Genomic DNA, 21,092 nt, shown 5'->3' with positions numbered 1-21,092 from the left:
TGTCGAATTTATATAAGCACCGACATTTTTGGACTTATTTCTTTTTAAATCATTTCTTTCCTTTTTGTGTGCATGTATTTTTATACTCAGCGTGCTTTGCATACAGAGTATATTAACTTTGATTGATTGGATAACGGTTGGTTGAACAGGTATAAAGAAATCGAGATAGATATAGACAATCCATATATCAAAATCAACAGGATATAAAAAAAAATTTGATTGAGCCATGTCCGTGCCTCAGTCTGTCCGTTAATATGATAACATGAGTAAATTTTGAGGTATCTTAATGAAATTTGGTATGTTAGTTCCTAGGAACTCATCTCAGATTTCTATTTAAAATGAATGAAATCGGATTATAACCACGCCCACTTTTTCCATATCGAAAATTTCAAAAAACTGAAAAAGTGCGATAATTCATTACCAAAGACGGATAAACCGATGAAACTTTTTAAGTGGGTTGACCTTATGACACAGAATAGAATATTAATAAAATTTTGGACTATGGGCCCACTTTTAAAATAAGGTAATTTAAAAGTTTTGCAAGCTGTAATTTGGCAGTCGTTGAAGATATCATGATGAAATATGGCAGAAACGTTAATCCTATTACTATATATATGCTTAATAAAAATTACCAAAATCGGAGATCCACCACGCCCACTTAAAACAAAATTTTTTTAAGTCACATTTTAATAAAAAATTTAATATCTTTACAGTATATAAGTAAATTATGTCAACATTCAACTCCAGTAATGATATGGTGCAACAAAATACAAAAATAAAAGAAAATTTGAAAATAGGCGTGGCTCCGCCCTTTTTCATTTAATTTGTCTAGAATACTTTTAATGCCATAAGTCGAACGAAAATGTACCAATCCTTGTGAAATTTGGTAGGTGCAAAGCTTGTGTGACGGTAACTGTTCTCGATGAAAATGGGCGAAATCGCTTGAAGCCACGCCCAGTTTTAGTACACAGTCGATCATATGTCCTTCCGTTCGGCCGTTAACCCGATAACTTGAGCGAAAATCGATACATCTTTACTAAACTTAGTTCACGCACTTATCTGAACTCACTTTATCTTGCTATTAAAAATGGGCGAAATCCGACTATGACCACGCCTATTTTTTCGGTATCGAAAATTTCGAAAAACTAAAAAAAAATGCCATAATTCTATACCAAATACGAAAAAAGGAATGAAACGTGGTGATTGGATTGGTTTTTTTACGCAAAATAAAACTTTAGAAAAAACTTTGTAAAATGGGTGTGACACCTACCATATTAAGTAGAAGAAAATGAAAAAGTTCTGCAGGGCGAAATCAAAAGCCCTTGGAATCATGGCATGAATACTGTTGGTGGTAATACATATATAAATGAATTAGCGGTACCCGACACATTATGCTCTAGGTCACCCTGGTCCACATTTTGGTCGATATGTCGCCTTCACATACACAACTAAGGGCACTCCCTTTTAAAACCTCTTTAGCACCTTTAGTTTGATACATATGTCATACAAACACATTCCAGGGTTACCCTAAGTTCATTTCCCTACATGGTAGTTTTCCTTTATTTGACAAAGGATGGAGAGAAATCGTTCCAAAAAACATCACCCTTGATCTACAATTTGGTCGGTATTTCCCAAACGTTATAAACTATCTACGAAACCCGATGAGCAGAGCTCACAGAGTATATTATAATAAAGAAAATGCCAAGAAAAAATTTCAAATTTTGTTTCGAAGTTGCTTTGCTAAAAATACATTCTTGGCATGCGGCTCATAATTTCCACCCTATAGGAGTCATTTATGATTGTAGGTTATTCTTTTGAGTATTTTATGATTGTAGGTTTAGATTTATTCGAGGCACATATTTGTCACATATTTCGGACTTTTATCGGACTCATAATTAAGAGCGTATCGAAAATATTTCAGGGGCGATTTAAAAAAATGATAAAGAAATGCGTTCTTTAACCAAATTTTCATATTTAAAAAAAATTTTCAAATAAAACGAATCGATAGCTGAAGAAGGATAGCAAAGGCAAGTTGCTCTACTTTTTAGTATTACCATTTGTATGTATCCATGAAAGAGACAATTTTGTCTCCAAAGCTCTCATCTGAGTACGTAATGTTCGGTTACACCCGAACTTAGCCATCCTTACTTGTTTTAGTTCTTCTTCTTTTTTAATCAAATTGAAAGGGTTTCCATTAAAAAAATTTGCACCTGTGCATTTTTCCATCGTCCACATGATGTGCTGCTTATTTTTGAGTTTTTGTGATGGCTCAAATGTCCGAGTGAATTTGTTATGCTTTTTTTGTTAATTTTTTTACTGCTATTTTTCAATTTGCAAATTTTACAAGCATACTGCTGACTGCTTTAATTTCATTTAAAAATTTTTAATGGCAGAATTTGTATATAATGATTAAAACTTATGGCAGGAATTTGAGTAGAAACAGCTGTCGGTTGGGAGCTGTTGTGCTGCGGAACTTTTTAAATACGCATACCTTTCCAAGTGCACTGAGCAATAAATACAAAGCTTACTCAGAACTCGTGTTTTCTTTTAGGTAAAAATAGCAATGAAATATGATATTTGGTAGAGTTTTGGTTGAACTGGCTGGCTTGTGAGGATCTGACATATACTGAGTGAGTCTATAGTATTACCAGAAGTGTAATCAATGACCACCGAAAAGCCCTGTCAAAAACCAGGACCTATATTATAAAATAACTCCGTCCTTTCGAAAAATAAGTCTAAACCTAGCCAAGCCTAATTTAAGGGCATGTGACGCCAGAAGGCAGTGTCCAGTCAAAACAACGGTCATGTGTCTACAGTCGGCTCTTTTTAATGATGGGAGTAACTTTGTTGGTCTAAGGTTGTATGATCTACGCATAATCTTAAACACTTTACGCCGTTTTTGGCCCCGCGCTTGGGTGCACGTTTTTTCCGCTTGGTTAATTCCGCCCAATCCGATTGAGACGTCTACGGAAGAAGCTTTGAGGTATGCAGCATATTTAGCTAGTTCATCCGCCTTTTTTGTTCGCATCTATTCAAAATAAAGACGTATATTTCTCCCTATCCAGATCTTTTCCAAGGACTGCTTATTCTCTAACACACTTTTGGATGCTGTGCTATGCCAGATCATTGCCTTAATTTCTGCTTGGCTGTCAATATAAAAGTTGGCACGACTGCAGTTAAACTATTTTCTTCCAGTGTTTCTACTGCCTTGATTACGGCTACTACTTCCACCTAAAAAAGCGCTACAGCTACAGTGATCTGAAAGCTCGTAGGATTTCTCCATTTTTGGATCAGCACCATATACTGCAAACCTTACTCCTTCCAGTACTTTGGGACCATCGGTGTACACGTGTATCGCTATTTGGGCACCCATGCGTCAACCATCCACCTCTTTGCGGCTGTGAGTGCTGCTTCGAAGCGCAAATACGGAATCAGGTAGTCTGTTCGCCCTATAACTGATGACGATACACTACTATTGCCGCATGGTCTCCGATCAAACTGTACCGAGGCACTGATACTCGTTGCAGTTATTAACGCTATATTTTTTGCCAACAGTTGTACTGGTGGAATGGTATACAGTCAGCCGCCAAGGTTGTTTTCAGGGCTCCTGTAGTGCTAAACATTGAAAGCCTAATTTTTTGAGGTAGGTTCTTTTTTATGGATGTCCACCAAACAAAGACCCCATAGTACGGGATAGGCTTTACAATCGCCGTAATTACCCAATAAGAGAGCAAGAGCGATTAACCGCACATTACAGCCCGGCATTTTTTACATGGATATAGCGCCGTAGACGTCTTCTTCACTCTCTTCTCCACGTTGAGCTTCCACGACAACTTACTGTCTAGAATGGAAGGTTTCCCCTGCAGGGTTACCCCTCCTAGCTTAGGACTGGTCTGATTTGGGATCTTGCATCTCTTAGTAAGCAAGACCATATTCTTATTATCTGCATTAGCTGCCAACCCGACTTTAGATGTTCAGGTATGTAAATCCCGAAGCGCCCGATCTATAAAAGAGCTCGTCGTGGGAAGGTACTTTCCACTTGCATACGGAAATAACAATCACGGGTAAAAGGAATAGGAACAGAAACGGGAAGTGTACGTAAAATCGAAGCGCTTAATCGAAAATTGTTACCGACGATCAATTAATCTTAAAATTATTAATTACAGTAAGAGTAAAATGGTATTTTTTACATAAGCTATTTTGGCGATATTTACCTATTTCCGATTCACTTCAGTAATGTGTTTGATAATAATTTTTATTTTTTTTGCTCATATTCACCTAATTAATCATTTAGCAAACGCTTACAAAAGTGACGCTCCTAAATTAATTATATCTACATACTACATATAATAAACGACTTACCTGTATTGAACCAGCGACCGAAGCCGAGCTAAAACTTGCATTACTAACATCTGACGAAGCAATAAATTGTTTACGCAGCAATATGCTTGTTGAATTATTGTTGTTGTTATTAGTGTTGCTGGTGTTTATAGTGTTAATATTATTGTTTATATTTATAGAGGGGGTATGTGAAGCAGTTAGAGCGGCATTAGCTGAGGTAACGCTTTTAGTTGTGGCTGTCGTAATTTTACCGCCGCCGCTCTCACTGTCATGGTTGTTATTGTTGTTCACAGAAATGTTAGTAGTTGTCACAGTTGTAGTTGTTTCTATTGTTGTTGTTGTTGTTGTTATTGCTGGCGCCATTGGCGCTGCATTCACAGCACTTTTATTATTGTTATTACACGCTTTATTTTGATTATGATTGTTGTTGTTGTTACTTTTTTGCATATTCGTACTATTTTTGCTTAGCGGTGATTCCATGCTTTTGTTGTTATTATTGCTTGTAATATTATTTAAAATATCGCTTGTATTGCAAACATTATTTACACTTGCACACTTAACCGGATTGTTGTTGTTACCGTTGCTATTATTTGGGTTATTTAGACTAAAATCATGCAAATTTTGATTTATGTTAATTAATTTCTGCTGTGATTGTTGTTGTTGTTGTTGCTCTTGCTGTTTGTTATCCATTGTCTCACCAATATTTTGCACTTTTTCTTGGTGTTCTTCAATGTCCAGCAAATTTGCTTTGGCTGCCAGCATTTTGTTGTTGCTGCTGCTGTTCTTGTTGGCGACTAATGCTGCCGGATGTCCATGAATTGATTGTTTATGTATGGCTTCCGTCACATTTGCCGCCAATGTTTTGCTGTTATTTACTGTTGCCACAGTCCACGTTTGTGTTAATGGCGCTTCTGTTGTTGTTGGGGACACATTCGTTTGGGGCGTGGTTATATGAATTGATTCTTCGCTTTGCTGATTTCTCATGATGCTAACACTGAGGTATAGCTTAAGAGCACATACACATCTGCACACATATGTATGTATGCTTCAAGGCGACACAATTTGTTATGATTCAAAACACTTTTTTTCATTACCGCTATTTGCTTTGTATACATTTTTTGAAAATTTGTTTTTAATTTTTCTTTCTTAAATTGTTGTTTTGTTTCGTTATATATATACACTTCCATTCGATTACTTCCTAACATTGTGTTTTAATTTTTTTAATGGTCTATCAAGTTAATTATGAATTTATTTTCAAGGCGAATCCATACCAACCAATTCGCCGTGCAGAAGAATGTCAAATCCAAAGAAAAGTTTCATTAATTTCGATTAACTGACATGTTGTAGTACAAGGCGTTGTATCGTAATCAAGAAGAAGCAATCAGCTGTTTGGATAGCAACACCTGATACTGAATTCGCCTTGATTTATTTTGCAGTTATTAGTTTTTAAGATAGAGAAAGCCAAGGCGAATTCAGCTCGAGGTGTTGTTATCGCACCATCTGATTGCTTCTTCTTGATTATTTTCCATACAACGCCTTTGCACAACAATATGTCAGTTAATCGAAATCAATGAAAATTTTCTTTGGATTTGACTTTCTTCTGCACGGCGAATTGGTTGAACTCGCTTTGCCACTACCTTCGTGCACTTCTTTTTTAGCAATACAAAGTGGCGGCATTTTTTATGAAAAATTAGACTGCACATACGAGCGCTGCTCCCGTCATGATATAAAAGTCGTGCTTGGCGATTTTAACGCCAGGGTGGGTAAAGAAGGTGTTTTTGGCGCTACAGTCGGAAAGTTCAGCCTACACAATGAAACTTCTCCTAACGGACTGAGGCTGATTGACTTTTCCGGTGCTCGAAACATGGTCATATCCAGCACGAGGTTCATGCATAAAAAGATACATCAAGCTACATGGCTGTCTCCTGATCAAAATACTCGCAATCAGATCGATCACGTTGTGATAGACGGACGGCATGCCTCCAGTGTTTTAGATGTGCGCACAATCCGAGGACCTAACATTGACTCGGACCATTATCTCGTTGCAGCCAAAATACTCACCTGCCTCAGCGCGGCTAAAACCAGGGAACAAAAAACACAAGGAAAGCTAGACGTTGAAAATCTTCAATCACAACAGGCTGCCAATGATTTCGCAACTCGACTCTCACACCTGCTCTCTGAGAGCACAACTCATTCTAAAGGAATACAGGAGCAGTTGGAGCATATCTCCAAAGCACTTCGTACTGCCGCCGAGGAAAAAATTGGTTACCGGCGGCCACGAAAAAACAACTGGTACGATGAATAATGCCGCGTTGTAACCGAAAGAAAAGACGCTGCCTACAGGGCTATGTTAAAAGCGAGCGCAACAAGAGGAGTGTGTGAACGCTATCGTGAGTTGAAAAGGGAAGCGAGACGCCTTTTCAGGAAGAAAAAAGCAGAAGCAGAAAGGCGTGAGTGGGAGGACCTTGAGCTGCTAGCCACCAGGACTAACGCCCGAAAATTTTACCAAAGAATACGGCGACAGACGGAACGTTTTAAGACCGGGGCAAACTCCTGTAGGAACGAAAACGGCGACCTTGTAACTGATGTCCAGAGAGTGCTAAGATTATGGAGGGAACACTTCTCTGCTCTCCTAAATGGAGGCAGCGATTCACCGTGCAGAGATGACGAACCCGATCCCGCAATCGACGATGATGTAATATATGTCCCCCGCCCGATTATGACGAAGTTAGAATAGCAATAACCAGATTGAAAAACAACAAGGCCGTGGGCGCTGATGGATTGCCTGCGGAGCTATTCAAGTACGGCGGCGAGGAGTTGTTAAGGCGCACGCAACAGCTTCTTAGCAAAATATGGGCGGGCGAGTGCATGCCCTGGACCTTATCAGTGCGGCTTCAGACCTGGTAAATCTACCATCGACCAGATTTTCACAATGCGCCAAATCTTGGAAAAAACCCGTGAAAAGAGAATCGACACACATCACCTCTTCGTCGACTTTAAAGCCGCCTTCGACAGCACGAAAAGGAGCTGCCTATACGCCGCTATGTCTGAATTTGGTTTCCCCGCAAAACTTATACGGCTGTGCAAAATGACGTTGAGCAACACCATCAGCTCAGTCAGAATTGGGAAGGACCTCTCCGAACCGTTCGAAACTAAACGAGGTTTCAGACAGGGTGACCCCCTATCGTGCGATTTCTTTAATTTGATGTTGGAGAAAATTATACTAGCTGCAGAACTTAACCGCACTGGAACAATGTTCTATAAACACGTGCAATTACTGGCATATGCTGATGACATTGTCATCATCGGCCTAAACACCCGCGCTGTTAGTTCTGCTTACTCCAAACTGGAAAAAGAAGCGATAAAGATGGGTTTGATCGTGAATGAGGACAAAACGAAGTACCTGCTGTCATCGAGCAAAGAGTCAGCGCATATGCGCCTTGGCAACCACGCTACTGTTGGCAGCCATAATTTCGAAATAGTAAAATATTTCGTTTATTCGGGAACCAGCATCAACACTAACAACAACATCAGCACTGAAATCTAGCGAAGAATCAATCTTGCCAATAAATGCTACTTTGGACAAGGTAGGCAATTGAAAAGTAAAGTCCTCCCTCGACGAACGAAAATCATACTCTAGAAGTCACTTATCGTTCCCGTCCTACTATATGGGGCAGAAGCATGGACCATGACAACAGCAGATGAAGTGGTTTTGGGAGTGTTCGAGAGAAAAGTTCTTCGAAAGATTTATGGACCTCTACTCGTTGGCGATGGCGAGTACCGAAGAAGATTTAATGATGAGCTGTACGAGCTATACGCAGACATCAACATAGTCCAGCGAATTAAAACGCAGCGGCTGCGCTGGCTAGGCCATGTTATGTGAATGAAAGATGATGATCCGGCCAAGAAAGTGTTTCTATCGGAACCCGCCTATGGAAGTAGAGGTAGAGGGCGGCCCCCACTCCGTTGGAAGGACCAGGTGGAAAACGATTTGAACTCCCTTGGTTTAACTAATTGGCGCCCGTTGGCGGAGCGAAGGAGTGACTGGCGCGCCTTGTTGGTCGGCCATAACCGTTTAGACGGTTAAGCGCCAATTAAGTAAGTAAGTAAAGTGGCGGCCGCTGTGGTGTGATGGTAGCGTGCTCCGCCATCCACACCGAAGATCCTCGGTTAACGCCCCGGGAAAAACAACATCAACAGTTTAGAAACAAGTTTTTTCAATTAGACAAAATTTTTTCTAAGCGGCGTCGCCCCTCGGCAGTGTTTGGCAAGCACTCAAAATTTATTTGCGCCTTGAAAAGTCTCAGTGAAAACCCATCTGTCTTGCAGATGCCGTTCGGAGTGGGCATAAAACATGTAGGTCCCGTCCAGCCAAAGTTGCATAAAATTGCATAAAACAAGTAGATCCCGTCACGCCAATTTGTAGGAAAAATTTAAAGAAGCACTACCCAAATTGGAAGAGAAACTCGGCCTTAGATCTCTTCGGAGGTTATCGCACCTTTCATTTATCTTTAAATGTGGGTGGTGCCACGCCCATATTCCATAATTTGTTTGAATTTATATTTTGCGTCATAAAAATTTCATTACCTTAGCAGAATTCGTTTTTTGAATTATTTAATTTTTTCCCATTTTTTAAATTTTCGATATCGATTATCGGCGTGATTATCGTCGCATTTCGCTCATTTTCAATACCAATCCATTCTGCGTCCAGATAAGCTCGTATACCGAATTTGGTGAAGATATCTCAATATTTGCTCAATTTAAACTGTTAACGGACGAACGGACGGACATGGCTTAATCAAATTTTTTTCGATACTGATGACTTTGATAGATCAAAGTCTATATCTATCTCGATTCCTTTTTACCTGTACAACCAACCGTTATACAATCAAAGTTATGATACCCTGTGTACAAGTACAGCTGGGGATAAAAATGCAAGAAATAATTTACTGTTTACTGCTATCAATATTACGAATTGTGTGTGGTATATAGGTATGTACTTTAGGGCGGGTCGATTTAAAAATCGCTCATTGCTCTGTGAAAATCGTATTCTAGGGATCAAAATAAGAAACTTTGCCGAAGGAACCATACCCCTAAAACGAATTCTGATGTCCCCACTTTGGGTCGAACTTTTGGGTAGGGGCAATTTCAATTCTACCTGCTGTGTCTTGTGGTGGCTTAAAAAAAACAACACAAGCAATTTTACGATCTGCAATTGTGACACAGTGATACCTTCATTTTTCAAAACGGTTGAATAAAAAACCCACACAACTATGTTTACGACATGCAAATGCATCACAGTGATGCCTTGGTTTTAAAAGGGGGTTGTAAAAACGCTAATTTCTAATAAATTTTTTTAATTTATTTTCTATTACTAAGTTAAATTCGTTTTTTCATTTACATATGTTCTGACTAAATAAATTTCTAAAGAGAAAAATAAACTCCAAAAAGTAAAAACATAGGCACTTCAAAGTGGGATTTTTCAAAACTTGCCCCTACGACCCAAAGGGGGGGGGGGGGGGACATCAGAATTCGTTTTAGAGGTATGATACCATCGGCAAAGTTTCTTATTTTGATCCCTAGAATATGATTTTCACAGAGCAATAGGCGATTTTTTTGCCTCCCCACAAATCGACCCGGCCTGATGTACTTATATGTGTATATGAATGTTAAAACATTATAGCTTTGCTGAATGTATTTTTGCAATTGTTTACATTTAATATTTATTATCGTTTAAAAATTAATTTAGTTTTGTTATTGATATTAAGAAAAAAATTGCAAAATTTACAAACAGCGATGGTTACTAGTTTTTCGTTTAGTGATTTATACTGATGTTTTGTCTTGTGCACGTTTGTTGCGATTTCGATTGGTAATTGTCATAGAGTTTTTCTTACAACTATCGACGAAGCTGTTGTTTATATATTTATACCTTTTATGAAAATGAAATGGTATATTAATTTTGGCACGAATCTCGAAATTGTAAGTCCTTAAAGGAAAATAGATACCCCCACCAATAAGTATACCGAAATGATGAGATGAAGAGCTGAGTTGATTTAGCCAGGTCCGTCTCTCCGTCTGTCCGTCTGCCCGTTTGCATGCAAACTAGTCCCTCAATTTTTGAGACATCTTGATAAAATTTGGTGAGCGGGTACACTGAAAGAAATGGTGCTAGTAAAATCAACAAATCGGTTCTGTTGTTCTTGACTTAACGGAGATTCGGTGAAATTGATCGAATTATGGTTAGTTCGACCGAGTTCTTTGTCAAACGAACAAATTAGTGTAGCCATTTCAACAGAAGAGAAATTGGCGCTCTTAAGTTAACAAAATTCTGTAAAATTCCTGGTCAATCTAACTGATTTTTCTGTTAATACAACTGATTTTACAGGTCATTTCAACGGCGATCAACTGGCAATACATGAGCAAATTTCAAAGAGAATTTTACGCTCACTGCGCTCTCTACTTTGTACCTATGACGATGGTGCCACTTGTTAAAAAAAACACAAAAATAAGAAAACCATCAAATCGAAAAAACACACAAAATGGGAAAACAACAAAAACTAGTATTTCAGTTATCAACACAAAACGAAAAAAACCTTTTTTTGAATTTACTGTGCAAAAATTATGAGATACCGGGACATCTATCGGGTACAATTTTGCAACTTCTCGTCCAAGCGACGTTCCAGTTTTGTTTGAGCGAACAGGATTTTTCCAAAGTTAATAACATTTTGTTAAATTTTTTACGAATTTTCACTCACGGGAACGAATCTAATAAGATAATAAAAAACATCAATTTTTAATGTTGCTGTTTCCGACAACATAAAAGTTGGAGTTGTTTTGGAATCGTTTCAACTTAAAGTGTTACGAAAATTAAACTTGCCGAATTACATCTAAAGTTACTCCAGTGGTGAATTACCTTCTCGCGATTTGATTCCTTTATTTTCTATAATTTACAAGTTCTCTATTTAAAATGTTAAGTCAAACATTTATACAAGTTTTGTTCGAAACAATCAAGTGTGACAACTACATGCGAGAGAGGAAATTGAGAATGAGCTGAGCTGCAACTGAAAGAATGGGAATCAGTTTTGTGACTACTATTTTCATTTCTATTTGCAAAGCGAAGTTCAAAACTATAAATTAAATAATAATTTGGTGAAATTGCGTTTAATAAAACAAACTAATAAAGTGTATAATGTTTAATTTGTGCCAGCATATTTGATGTAGCCCAATTGACATTCGGCTAGTAAGTGCCACAGTGGTGTAATGGTAGCGTGCTCCGTCTGCCACACCGTATGCCCTGGGTTCGCACCCCGGGCAAAGCAACATCAAAATTTTAAAATTAAGGTTTTTCAATTAGAAGAAAATTTGTCTAAGCGGAGTCGCCCCTCAGCAGTGTTTGACAAGCGCTCCGAGTGTACTTCTGCCATGAAAAGCTCTCAGTGAAAACACATTTGCCTATCTGCCTTGCAGATGCCATTCGGAGTGGCCATAAAACAAGTAGGTCCCGTTCGGTCAATTTGCAGGGAAAAGCAAGAGGAGCACGACGCAAATTGGAAGAGAAGCTCGGCCTTAGATCTCTTCGAAGGTTATCGCGCCTTATATTTATTTATTAATTTATGTATATGGCAACATACATAGGTACTTTGGTACAAAGCTGTCGTCACAATTTTTTTTTTTTTGTTCATTTGACTACTAAAACGGTCAATTACGAATGAACGATTTATGCGCAGTTGATTCAAAATCTTGATGCGATGGTTAAAAATTAACAGAAATTTCGGTTGAATTGACCCATATTTCGGTTGATTTTACCAATGGTTTTCTTTCAGAGTATATTTACAACCGATTTTTCAGAAAAGAGGATTTTTGGCATATCTTCCTCTATTTATCAGACTGAAGCTTTAAACTTCACCATATGGCTTCGTATATTGCGCATATTGTTTTACGTTTTATTTGTCTTAAAAATCGCTTAGGTATGTACATCTGTTCAATATATATTTCATATCTTATACAGTCGATTATTTGGATATTACGAATGGGATAAGTTTATTGTTCAACCCCATTCATTAAATGTATGAAGTCGTCGGCACAGCCAGAAGACAGTGCCGTCCTTACTTGTTTTATTTATATTGCATACGCTCACTTTTCTTATGATTTCATTAAAGTTGCACCTTTGAGCTTGTAAGCCATAATTTAATTGATTTTAATGTACACATTTTCTTATATCATATGATAAATTTAAATTCGTTTTTCGCTTCTCTTTAATACCAATATTAAATTTTATGTTTAATGTTATAACTGTTTTTAATGTCGCTTAGTTCAAAAATTTGTTTCGCTTGTGAACATAGTTGCTATTTTGTTGCTTGCAAACGTTTTCGAATGAAATTGTGGAGCCTATACAAACGGATACCTACATATGGATATTTTTATACTCAGTTGAGCAGAGCTCACAGAGTATATTAAGTTTGATTGGATAACGGTTGGTTGTACATATATACAGGAATCGAGATAGATATAGACTTCCATATATCAAAATAATCAGGATCGAAAAAAAATTCGATTAAGCCATGTCCGTCCGTCCGTCCGCCCGTTAACACGATAACTTGAGTAAATTTTGAGGTATCTTGATGAAATTTGGTACGTAGGTTCCTGAGCACTCATCTCAGATCGCTATTTAAAATGAACGATATTGGACTATAACCACGCCCACTTTTTCGATATCGAAAATTTCGAAAAACGGAAAAAGTGCGATAATTCATTACCAAAGACAGATAAAGCGACAAATCTTCGTAGATGAGTTGAATTTATGACGCAGAATAGAAAATCAGTAAAATTTTGGACAACGGGCGTAGCACCGCCCACTTTTAAAAGAAGGCAATTTAAAACTTTTGCAAGCTGTAATTTGTCAGTCGTTGAAGATATCATGATGAAGTTTGGCAGGACGTTACTACTATTAATATATGTATGCCCAATAATAATTTGCAAAATCGGAGAAGGACCACGCCCACTTTAAAAAAAAAAATTTTTTTAAAGTAAAATTTTAACAAAAAAATTAATATCTTTACAGTATATAAGTAAATTATGTCAACATTCAACTCCAGTAATGATATGGTGCAACAAAATACAAAAATAAAAGAAAATTTCAAAATGGGCGTGCCTCCGCCCTTTTTCATTTAATTTGTCTAGGATACTTTTAACGCCATAAGACGAACAAAAATTAACCAATCCTTTTGAAATTTGGTAGGGGCATAGATTTTATGATGTTAACTGTTTTCTGTGAAAACGGGCGAAATTGGTTGATGCCACGCCCAGTTTTTATACACAGTCCTTCGTCTGTCCTTACGCATGGCCGTTAACACGATAACTTGAGCAAAAATCGACATATCTTTAATGAACTTAGTTCACGTACTTACTTGAACTCACTTTATCTTGGTATGAAAATGAACGAAATCCGACAATGACCACGCCCACTTTTTCGATATCGAAAATTACGAAAAATGAAAAAATGCCATAATTCTATACCAAATACGATAAAAGGGATGAATCATGGTGAGGTAATTGGATTGGTTTATTGACGCGAAATATAACTTTAGAAAAAACTTTATAAAATGGTTGTGACACCTACCATATTAAGTAGAAGAAAATGAAAAAGTTCTGCATGGCGAAATAAAAAACCCTTAAAATCTTGGCAGTTATTACATATATAAATAAATTAACGGTATCCAACAGATGATGTTCTGGGTCACCCTGGTCCACATTTTGGTCGATATCTGGAAAACGCCTTCACATGTATAACTACCACCACTCCCTTTTAAAACTCTCATTAATACCTTTAATTTGATACCCATATCATACAAACGTATTCTAGGGTCACACCTGGTCCACCTTTATGGCGATATCTCGAAACGGCGTCCACCTGTGGAACTAAGCATCACTCCCTTTTAAAATACTCATTAACACCTTTCCTTTGATACCCATATTGTTCAAACAAATTCTAGGGTCACCCCTGGTCCACCTTTGTGGCGATATCTCGAAACGGCGTCCCCCTATGGAACTAAGGATTACTCCCTTTTAAAATACTCATTAATACCTTTAATTTGATACCCATATCGTACAAACAAATTCTAGGGTCACACCTGGTCCACCTTTATGGCGATATCTCGAAACGGCGTCCACCTGTGGAACTAAGCATCACTCTCTTATAAAATACTCATTAATACCTTTAATTTGATACCCATATCGTACAAACAAATTCTAGGGTCACACCTGGTCCACCTTTATGGCGATATCTCGAAACGGCGTCCACCTGTGGAACTAAGCATCACTCTCTTATAAAATACTCATTAATACCTTTCTTTTGATACCCATATTGTACAAACAAATTCTAGGGTCACCCCTGGTCCACCTTTATGGCGATATCTCGAAACGGCGTCCACCTATGGAACTAAGGATTATTCCCTTTTAAAATACTCATTAACATCTTTCGTTTGATACACATATCGTACAAACGCATTCTAGAGTCAACCCTGATCCACCTTTATGGCCATATCTCCAAATGGCGTCCACCTATAGAACTATGGCCCACTCCTTCATAAAATACTCTTTAATGCCTTTCATTTGATACACATGTCATACAAACATATTCCCTCGGTTCATTTTCCTACATGGTTATTTTCCCTTATGTTGTCACCATAGCTCTCAACTGAGTATGTAATGTTCGGTTACACCCGAACTTAACCTTCCTTACTTGTTTTTATGTAGGCTACTCATAGCTGCAAGCTTTCATATGATATATAGATGCTTATTTGTAGATAAATATATGCATTTAAAACACTAATTTAGGCTTGATTGATTTTTTCATTCAAATTTTCATGTCCCGCAGTGCACTTGCAGTGCCCAAAGGGAAAGTCAATCCATATACATATCGTTATGAATATTTATTAATGGATGTGTAACTATTAAATTAATGAAGATATAGGAAATTCATATCACTTTACTGATATTGTTAGTCTCAAGTGAAAACGCGCTGAATTTAATTTGATAAAAAATATGTGTAAGTATTATAAAACAACTGTTAACGCTCAAGGGAAATATGTAAAAAACATTTCAAAAATGGGTTGTGGGAATTTTTGTTATACACGCCTTTCAAAAATTTATGATGAGCATGCGGCAATCGAAGTACTTAGTAAGAAAAGAACACTAATGGGCTGCCGGCGGCACCTGATATCTTCAAAACTAAAAATCTTTCTTGGTCAGAATTCGAGCTCAAGGCTTATATAAGAAAAACCATATCTTTATAGGCCTTGAGCACGAGTTCGAAAAAAGAATCCTTTATAAATAGGCCTATAAGAACAAAAAAAAAAAAATTATTAATAAGCGATAGCGCATATTATAGCTAAATCGTTAGCGCAGCGGGCCTAAAGGCCCAAACACATTCGACTTTTGCGTGAGTTTGCCGTTTATGTTGCGTCAACAGCTGATTTTCAACACACACGTCTTTATTGCTATGCTCGCAATCCACAGGCAACGCAACGAGAATGACAAAAAAAACAGAAAAAGGATTGAAAAACTTACGTTTCTCCATGCGTTGCCAACCCCTTATTCCATTTTCCAAAACTATGTGCAAAATCTATGAATTGTTATTTTTATTTTGTTAATTTTAACAATTTTTGTTGTTATATCGGCCTACTGATTTTAAGATCGCAGGTTCGAATCGAGCTCAAGGCCTAACAATAATTTTTTATCATTATTATTGTTATGATAAATTTTTTCTTAATTGAAAAAATTTTTAAATTAGAATAGAAGAAAGAAAAAATTTTAGACAACTGCCAAAGCTCGTTGTATAGATCCATTTCGGGAACTGCTAAATTCCTTCATCGGCAACGTTTAGGCGCCGCTGCTGTAACCATTCAGCCATCACAGCGGTTTTTTGTTTGTCTTCATTAATCCTACTTCTATTCTGGTTCGTGCCAATTGATATTCACAACACTGCGACATCTGTTGCAGAATGGCTGTGAAAATTGGACTTGTTTGTTGGCAATGCTGCCATAGTGTCATATTTTATTGACACTTTTTTCCCCGTGCTCTGGGATGTATTAACAATTTTTGTTGTTATATCGGCCTACTGATTTTAAGATCGCGGGTTCGAATCGAGCTCAAGGCCTAACAATAATTTTTTATCATTATTATTGTTATGATAAATTTTTTCTTAATTGATAATTTGTTAATTTTGAAAAATATTTCTATAACAATGTGATAAAAATTGTTATTAATCAACGAAAACAAATAAAAATTGTAATTTTCTAGCATTATTTGTGGCAGGCAAACTTCCAGCGTGCGTTATTTCAAAGTGGTATCAGTACCAAAACGACGCAAAAGTCGAATGTGATCGGACCTTAAAGCGTACTGACGAATAAGAGTTGGAAATCTTCGAAATGGATCTAACTGCGCAGCTATGGCAGGTGTCTGAAAATTTATACCTTCTAATCCAAATTTAATAACAATTTATCACTTTTAAAAAGTTAAAACAACGATAATTATTATAAAAAAATTTGTTATATTTTATTGTTATTTTAACACAAATTTGGCGGCTGTATCCATAATTTATACTCTAATCTTAAATTTTAATTCAAATAATCCATAAAAATGTCATGTAGTATATGGGGTAGCTACTCGCTAAGGCGCACACCTTAGGTTGATGCAAGAGCTTAGTCGAACACGATAACGTCCTAATATATGTAGGAATGGCTTAACCGCTTGCAAAAACGATCAATACTCGAAACTTGCAGTGCAGGAAAGGACTTCCCAGGGGAAAGGCGCGTTACTCTGGCATAATTTCGACATACTACCCAGATGAAAGGCGTGTGACTCCGATATATGCAGATACTGTGATAGTCTAAACTCTTACTCATTTACCTGGAATCAATCCCAATATACGCAATATATGACACCAATCATCTTTTTAATTTTAATGCGCAACCAGCGCCAATTAATCTACGTCTCCTTGATTAAATCCAATGACATTATAAGTTTCATTGGACTTCTTTTAGAGAATTTCGATGACAAGTTTTGATGATCGCACCTATTGGATGCGGTGAAGCAATGCTAGAAGTTGTTTAAGAAGAAGGAGGTTACTAATCAAAAAAGAATGGACGAATTCGCGTCTCTGGATATTCAGGTCGGGTTAGCAGCGAAAACGATTACCAAAAAGTACACATTATACCATCGACAGAAGATGGAATGAGTTTTGAAATAGAGGAAAGTTTTCTGGTCCTGTCTCTTATGGTCCTGTCTGTGACGCTAAATGTATTGCATCGGCAAAGGTTTAGAGATGAGCTATATAAGCTTCACGTAGAAATGAGCAGCTTCGCACACCTTATCATATTGTGGGAGTCAGATAAGATGCTCCGCTTCAGAAAGTCCTCCTCTCGTTGGTCGTATATTTCAGCAGATGAAGGGCGATACCTCCACTGAAATGGGAAAGAGACTAGAACTCTCAATATCCTCTGGGCTATGAAGAGACAATAAACGATAATAAATTATATTTGCAGCAAGGAAACAGATTCAGGTGTATTTGAGAGGACTCTTATCGAGCAGCCTTAGGAAGAACAGTTGCGTTATCAAATCAAGGGGTGCTAATTGGAGAACGATTTCTCTTCCTCATATTTAATAAAATACCGCCAAGTCCGCCTTGTCGGACAGATGGGTCACTGAAAACTTTAAGAAGAAAAAGAGGTAAGGATAGGGAGTGTATGCTAATATCGTTATAGCCGAAAGCGAAGATATCTCGGTTAGCTAGTGCGAGAGTCCGAACTGAAAAGTATAGTGGAAAAGCAGACAGTATGCATTGCCTCCCAGAGTACAGGGCAGTATTAAGAACTGCCTAACACTTGGGAACCATTTCATCCAACCAAACGCGAGAGCGAGCGCTTGCCAAATGCCCTCGAGAAAGCATTTTCAAATCGAAAGCAGTGCGCCGACAACATCTATGATGTCCCTTCTGCGACATCATAGCCCGATTATACCGGCAGAGTATTGCAAAAATACTAGTTCATAGGTCTGCCACTATAGTTTCCACACACTGACAATGGGTCAATGAAAGTTGCCTGTCTGTTTCATATCATCGAACCGGATGATGTGTATCTTTCGTTTGTGATCGGTATTTAGTAGGTCACGTAATTTTGTGTGCTTGGTATGAACACATTCAGTCCACATACATCTCCCTATGGACCGGACAGTTCCCACAGTATATACATATATTTAAATCAAAGTTTTATATATAATTATGCATAAACAGTAGGGCTCTTGCTTACAATCGAATATCCAGCTAACCGACTAGACGATTAGTCGAGTAGCAACTTTTAAATTGATTGAAAATCGGCCACTTGTTATTCGATTTCGACTGACTGTCATTACTTGATTGTAATTTGTTACATTGACATTTAAATCCGACCCATCAAGCAAAATGTACTAGATTCAATAAATCAATAGTGAGATAATTGGGAATTTGCATTTTGTATAGAAGATCGAGTTCAATAAAGGCTTTAATGAAGAATACTTGGCTAATTATTTCATTAACCCTCTTTGTGATAATGGTATAAGTTAAATTTTATATCATCTCTACATATAATTAAATTGTAACAAGCCGATGTCTGTACATTAAAGATATAATGGAAAAATTGATACCAGGGGTCATTATTTAAACAACTGAGTCCAAATCATGCGCGGTTTCAGGTTTTTTACGTTATTATTATATGTATTTAAAAAAAAGTTCCCCCCTCCCCTAGAACGTAAAAAAGCAAGAAAAATTAAAAATTAGTAAAAATCCGTTTTGTGATAAGAAACTGCAGTCAATACAAAACTGCATCATACGAGAGGCATGAGGAAATGCTTTTGCGTTGGGTTGTTTTCAGTGCAATGTTCGAATTAAAAAGTCATATAATGATTAAATCGACGCAATATATCTCCGAGGAGACTTAATCGAATCTTTTTTTAATTTTTTCTACAAATTTACGAGATGGGGCCTCATGGCAGAAATACATTCGGAGTGTTTGCCATACCACAGCCGGGGGTCGAACGCCTTTTTAGAAAAGCCTTTTCTAAAGTATTTTGATGTTGTTTCTTCCGGGGATTGAACCCAGGATCTTTGGCATGGTTAGTCTACCTTACGCCGTTGGATAATAACATGTTCAATAAATGGCGCTATGGGAGAAGTGGTTTTTAAAATCGTATTTGTCGACCAATTCGTTAATTTCTGTACATATTGTAACGAATTTAGTGAAATTCCTCTTATTTGCAACCTTCTGCTAACGTTCGAATCGCTAAACTGTTGAATAAATAGCTCCACTATTCAACAATGCAAAATGGCCTTTATTAGACTACTTTCAAAATTACACTTCTATTGCTCGCCAGATAGCGTCTTAAATCAAACTGATTGTCGTGCCTCTACTGTTGCTGCCTTTTATACTGTCTGGTTTCCTCGTTGCATATTTCTAGGCTTTTCTATTCTAGAATTTACTAGTTAATTATCAGCTATAAAATTACCAGCTATAACTACGTTTATAGCTTCTCATATGCGCGTGTATATGTGAGTGATACTTGCACAAATTATTGCCTTCTTTTGTGAGCATCTCAGATAAGATATATGCACATGTTTTTGCGTCTCTTCTCCGCTGCTCGTATGGACATATGGGTAGACATAATGATTGATTTAATGATGTGCATACAAGTCACTGCTTAGCATCGGCTTAGAGATGATAGCATCCTTTAGTGTTGCTATAATTCGTCACAATATGTAAATTTTAGGAATCCGATGTCTGAACACTGAAGTTGGTAAAGCAGATTTGCTAGAATGATCTTTATCATCTCGCAAACGAAGTAGCGGGCATAAGCTAGTTAAAAAATAAAGTTCAACATTTTCATAAATAAATTTTTTTTTTAATTAAAAAAATTAAATTTTTGCTGTAAAATGAGTTTCCAGAAATGACGCTAGGTATGGCTCCTAGTATACCAAAGAAGCTAAATGCAAAATATGTAAACAGCAGATAACATACAATAACTCTGCAACCATCTTTACAAATCGTAGAACTCATTCGAAAATCAAATAGTCTAAACTTTTATTAACTGAATGCAAACAACTAAATAATAAACAAATTTTGCTAAACAACTAATGGATTATTCGAATAGTCGATTGTTAAAGGCTCTATTAAAAAGTGATAATAACATACATATATATACACCATTTTTTACTTTATTAATTCAAATTATTTCCTATCTCATAACCTCACTAAATTAAACTGTTTATTTATTATTTAATTATTTTCTTTTTTGAGGCCTTTGAGCTTTTAGATTTTTATTTCCACTCTGAGTTCAAAATATGTAATTTTATAAATTTTGTACCTTTCACATTAAACATTTCTAGGTTTAATGTATGGCCATCATTTGACACCCATTGTTCAAAATATTTTCTCACCACACGCGTCGCAGCGTATCAATATCGTAAATATGTACATATTTTATTAAGCCGCCAACACCTGGAATGTAAAAAAGAAGAAGAAAAAAAATTTGTTAATTGAAGATAAATGAGTTAAATAACTCTTACAGCTACGCTTTTAAACTAACTTCCTAACACAATCGAAACTATATGCTAATATTACTTAAGCGATTATAAATATTTATAAACTAAATAGATGAGCATTTCTTTAGCGCTTGGCAAACTTTGAAAACCGAAAAAAAGCGTTTTTGATGATTAATGTAAT

The 21,092-nt window shown here is 36.9% G+C and overlaps 1 protein-coding gene across 2 annotated transcripts in view; it reads right to left on the bottom strand.

Moving 5' to 3' along the window:
* Shrm (Shroom) overlaps nucleotides 1-21,092 on the bottom strand; it is a 631,603-nt gene that overhangs the window by 514,602 nt on the left and 95,909 nt on the right. The window contains exons 2-3 of one of the 2 annotated variants that reach the window (XM_067775904.1): nucleotides 20,734-20,867; nucleotides 4,363-5,539 (exon numbers count right to left, since the gene is read on the bottom strand). In XM_067775904.1, coding sequence (XP_067632005.1) covers nucleotides 4,363-5,325 — 963 coding nt within the window. In that variant the 5' untranslated portion in view covers nucleotides 5,326-5,539; nucleotides 20,734-20,867. The remainder of the gene's footprint in view (nucleotides 1-4,362; nucleotides 5,540-20,733; nucleotides 20,868-21,092) is intronic. The other variant, XM_067775905.1, reaches the window with a different exon arrangement.

This window comes from Eurosta solidaginis, chromosome 3, assembly GCF_040869045.1.
Source record: "Eurosta solidaginis isolate ZX-2024a chromosome 3, ASM4086904v1, whole genome shotgun sequence".
NCBI classification, from domain to species: Eukaryota; Metazoa; Arthropoda; class Insecta; order Diptera; family Tephritidae; genus Eurosta; species Eurosta solidaginis.
This window is presented reverse-complemented; position numbering and strand designations above follow the sequence as displayed.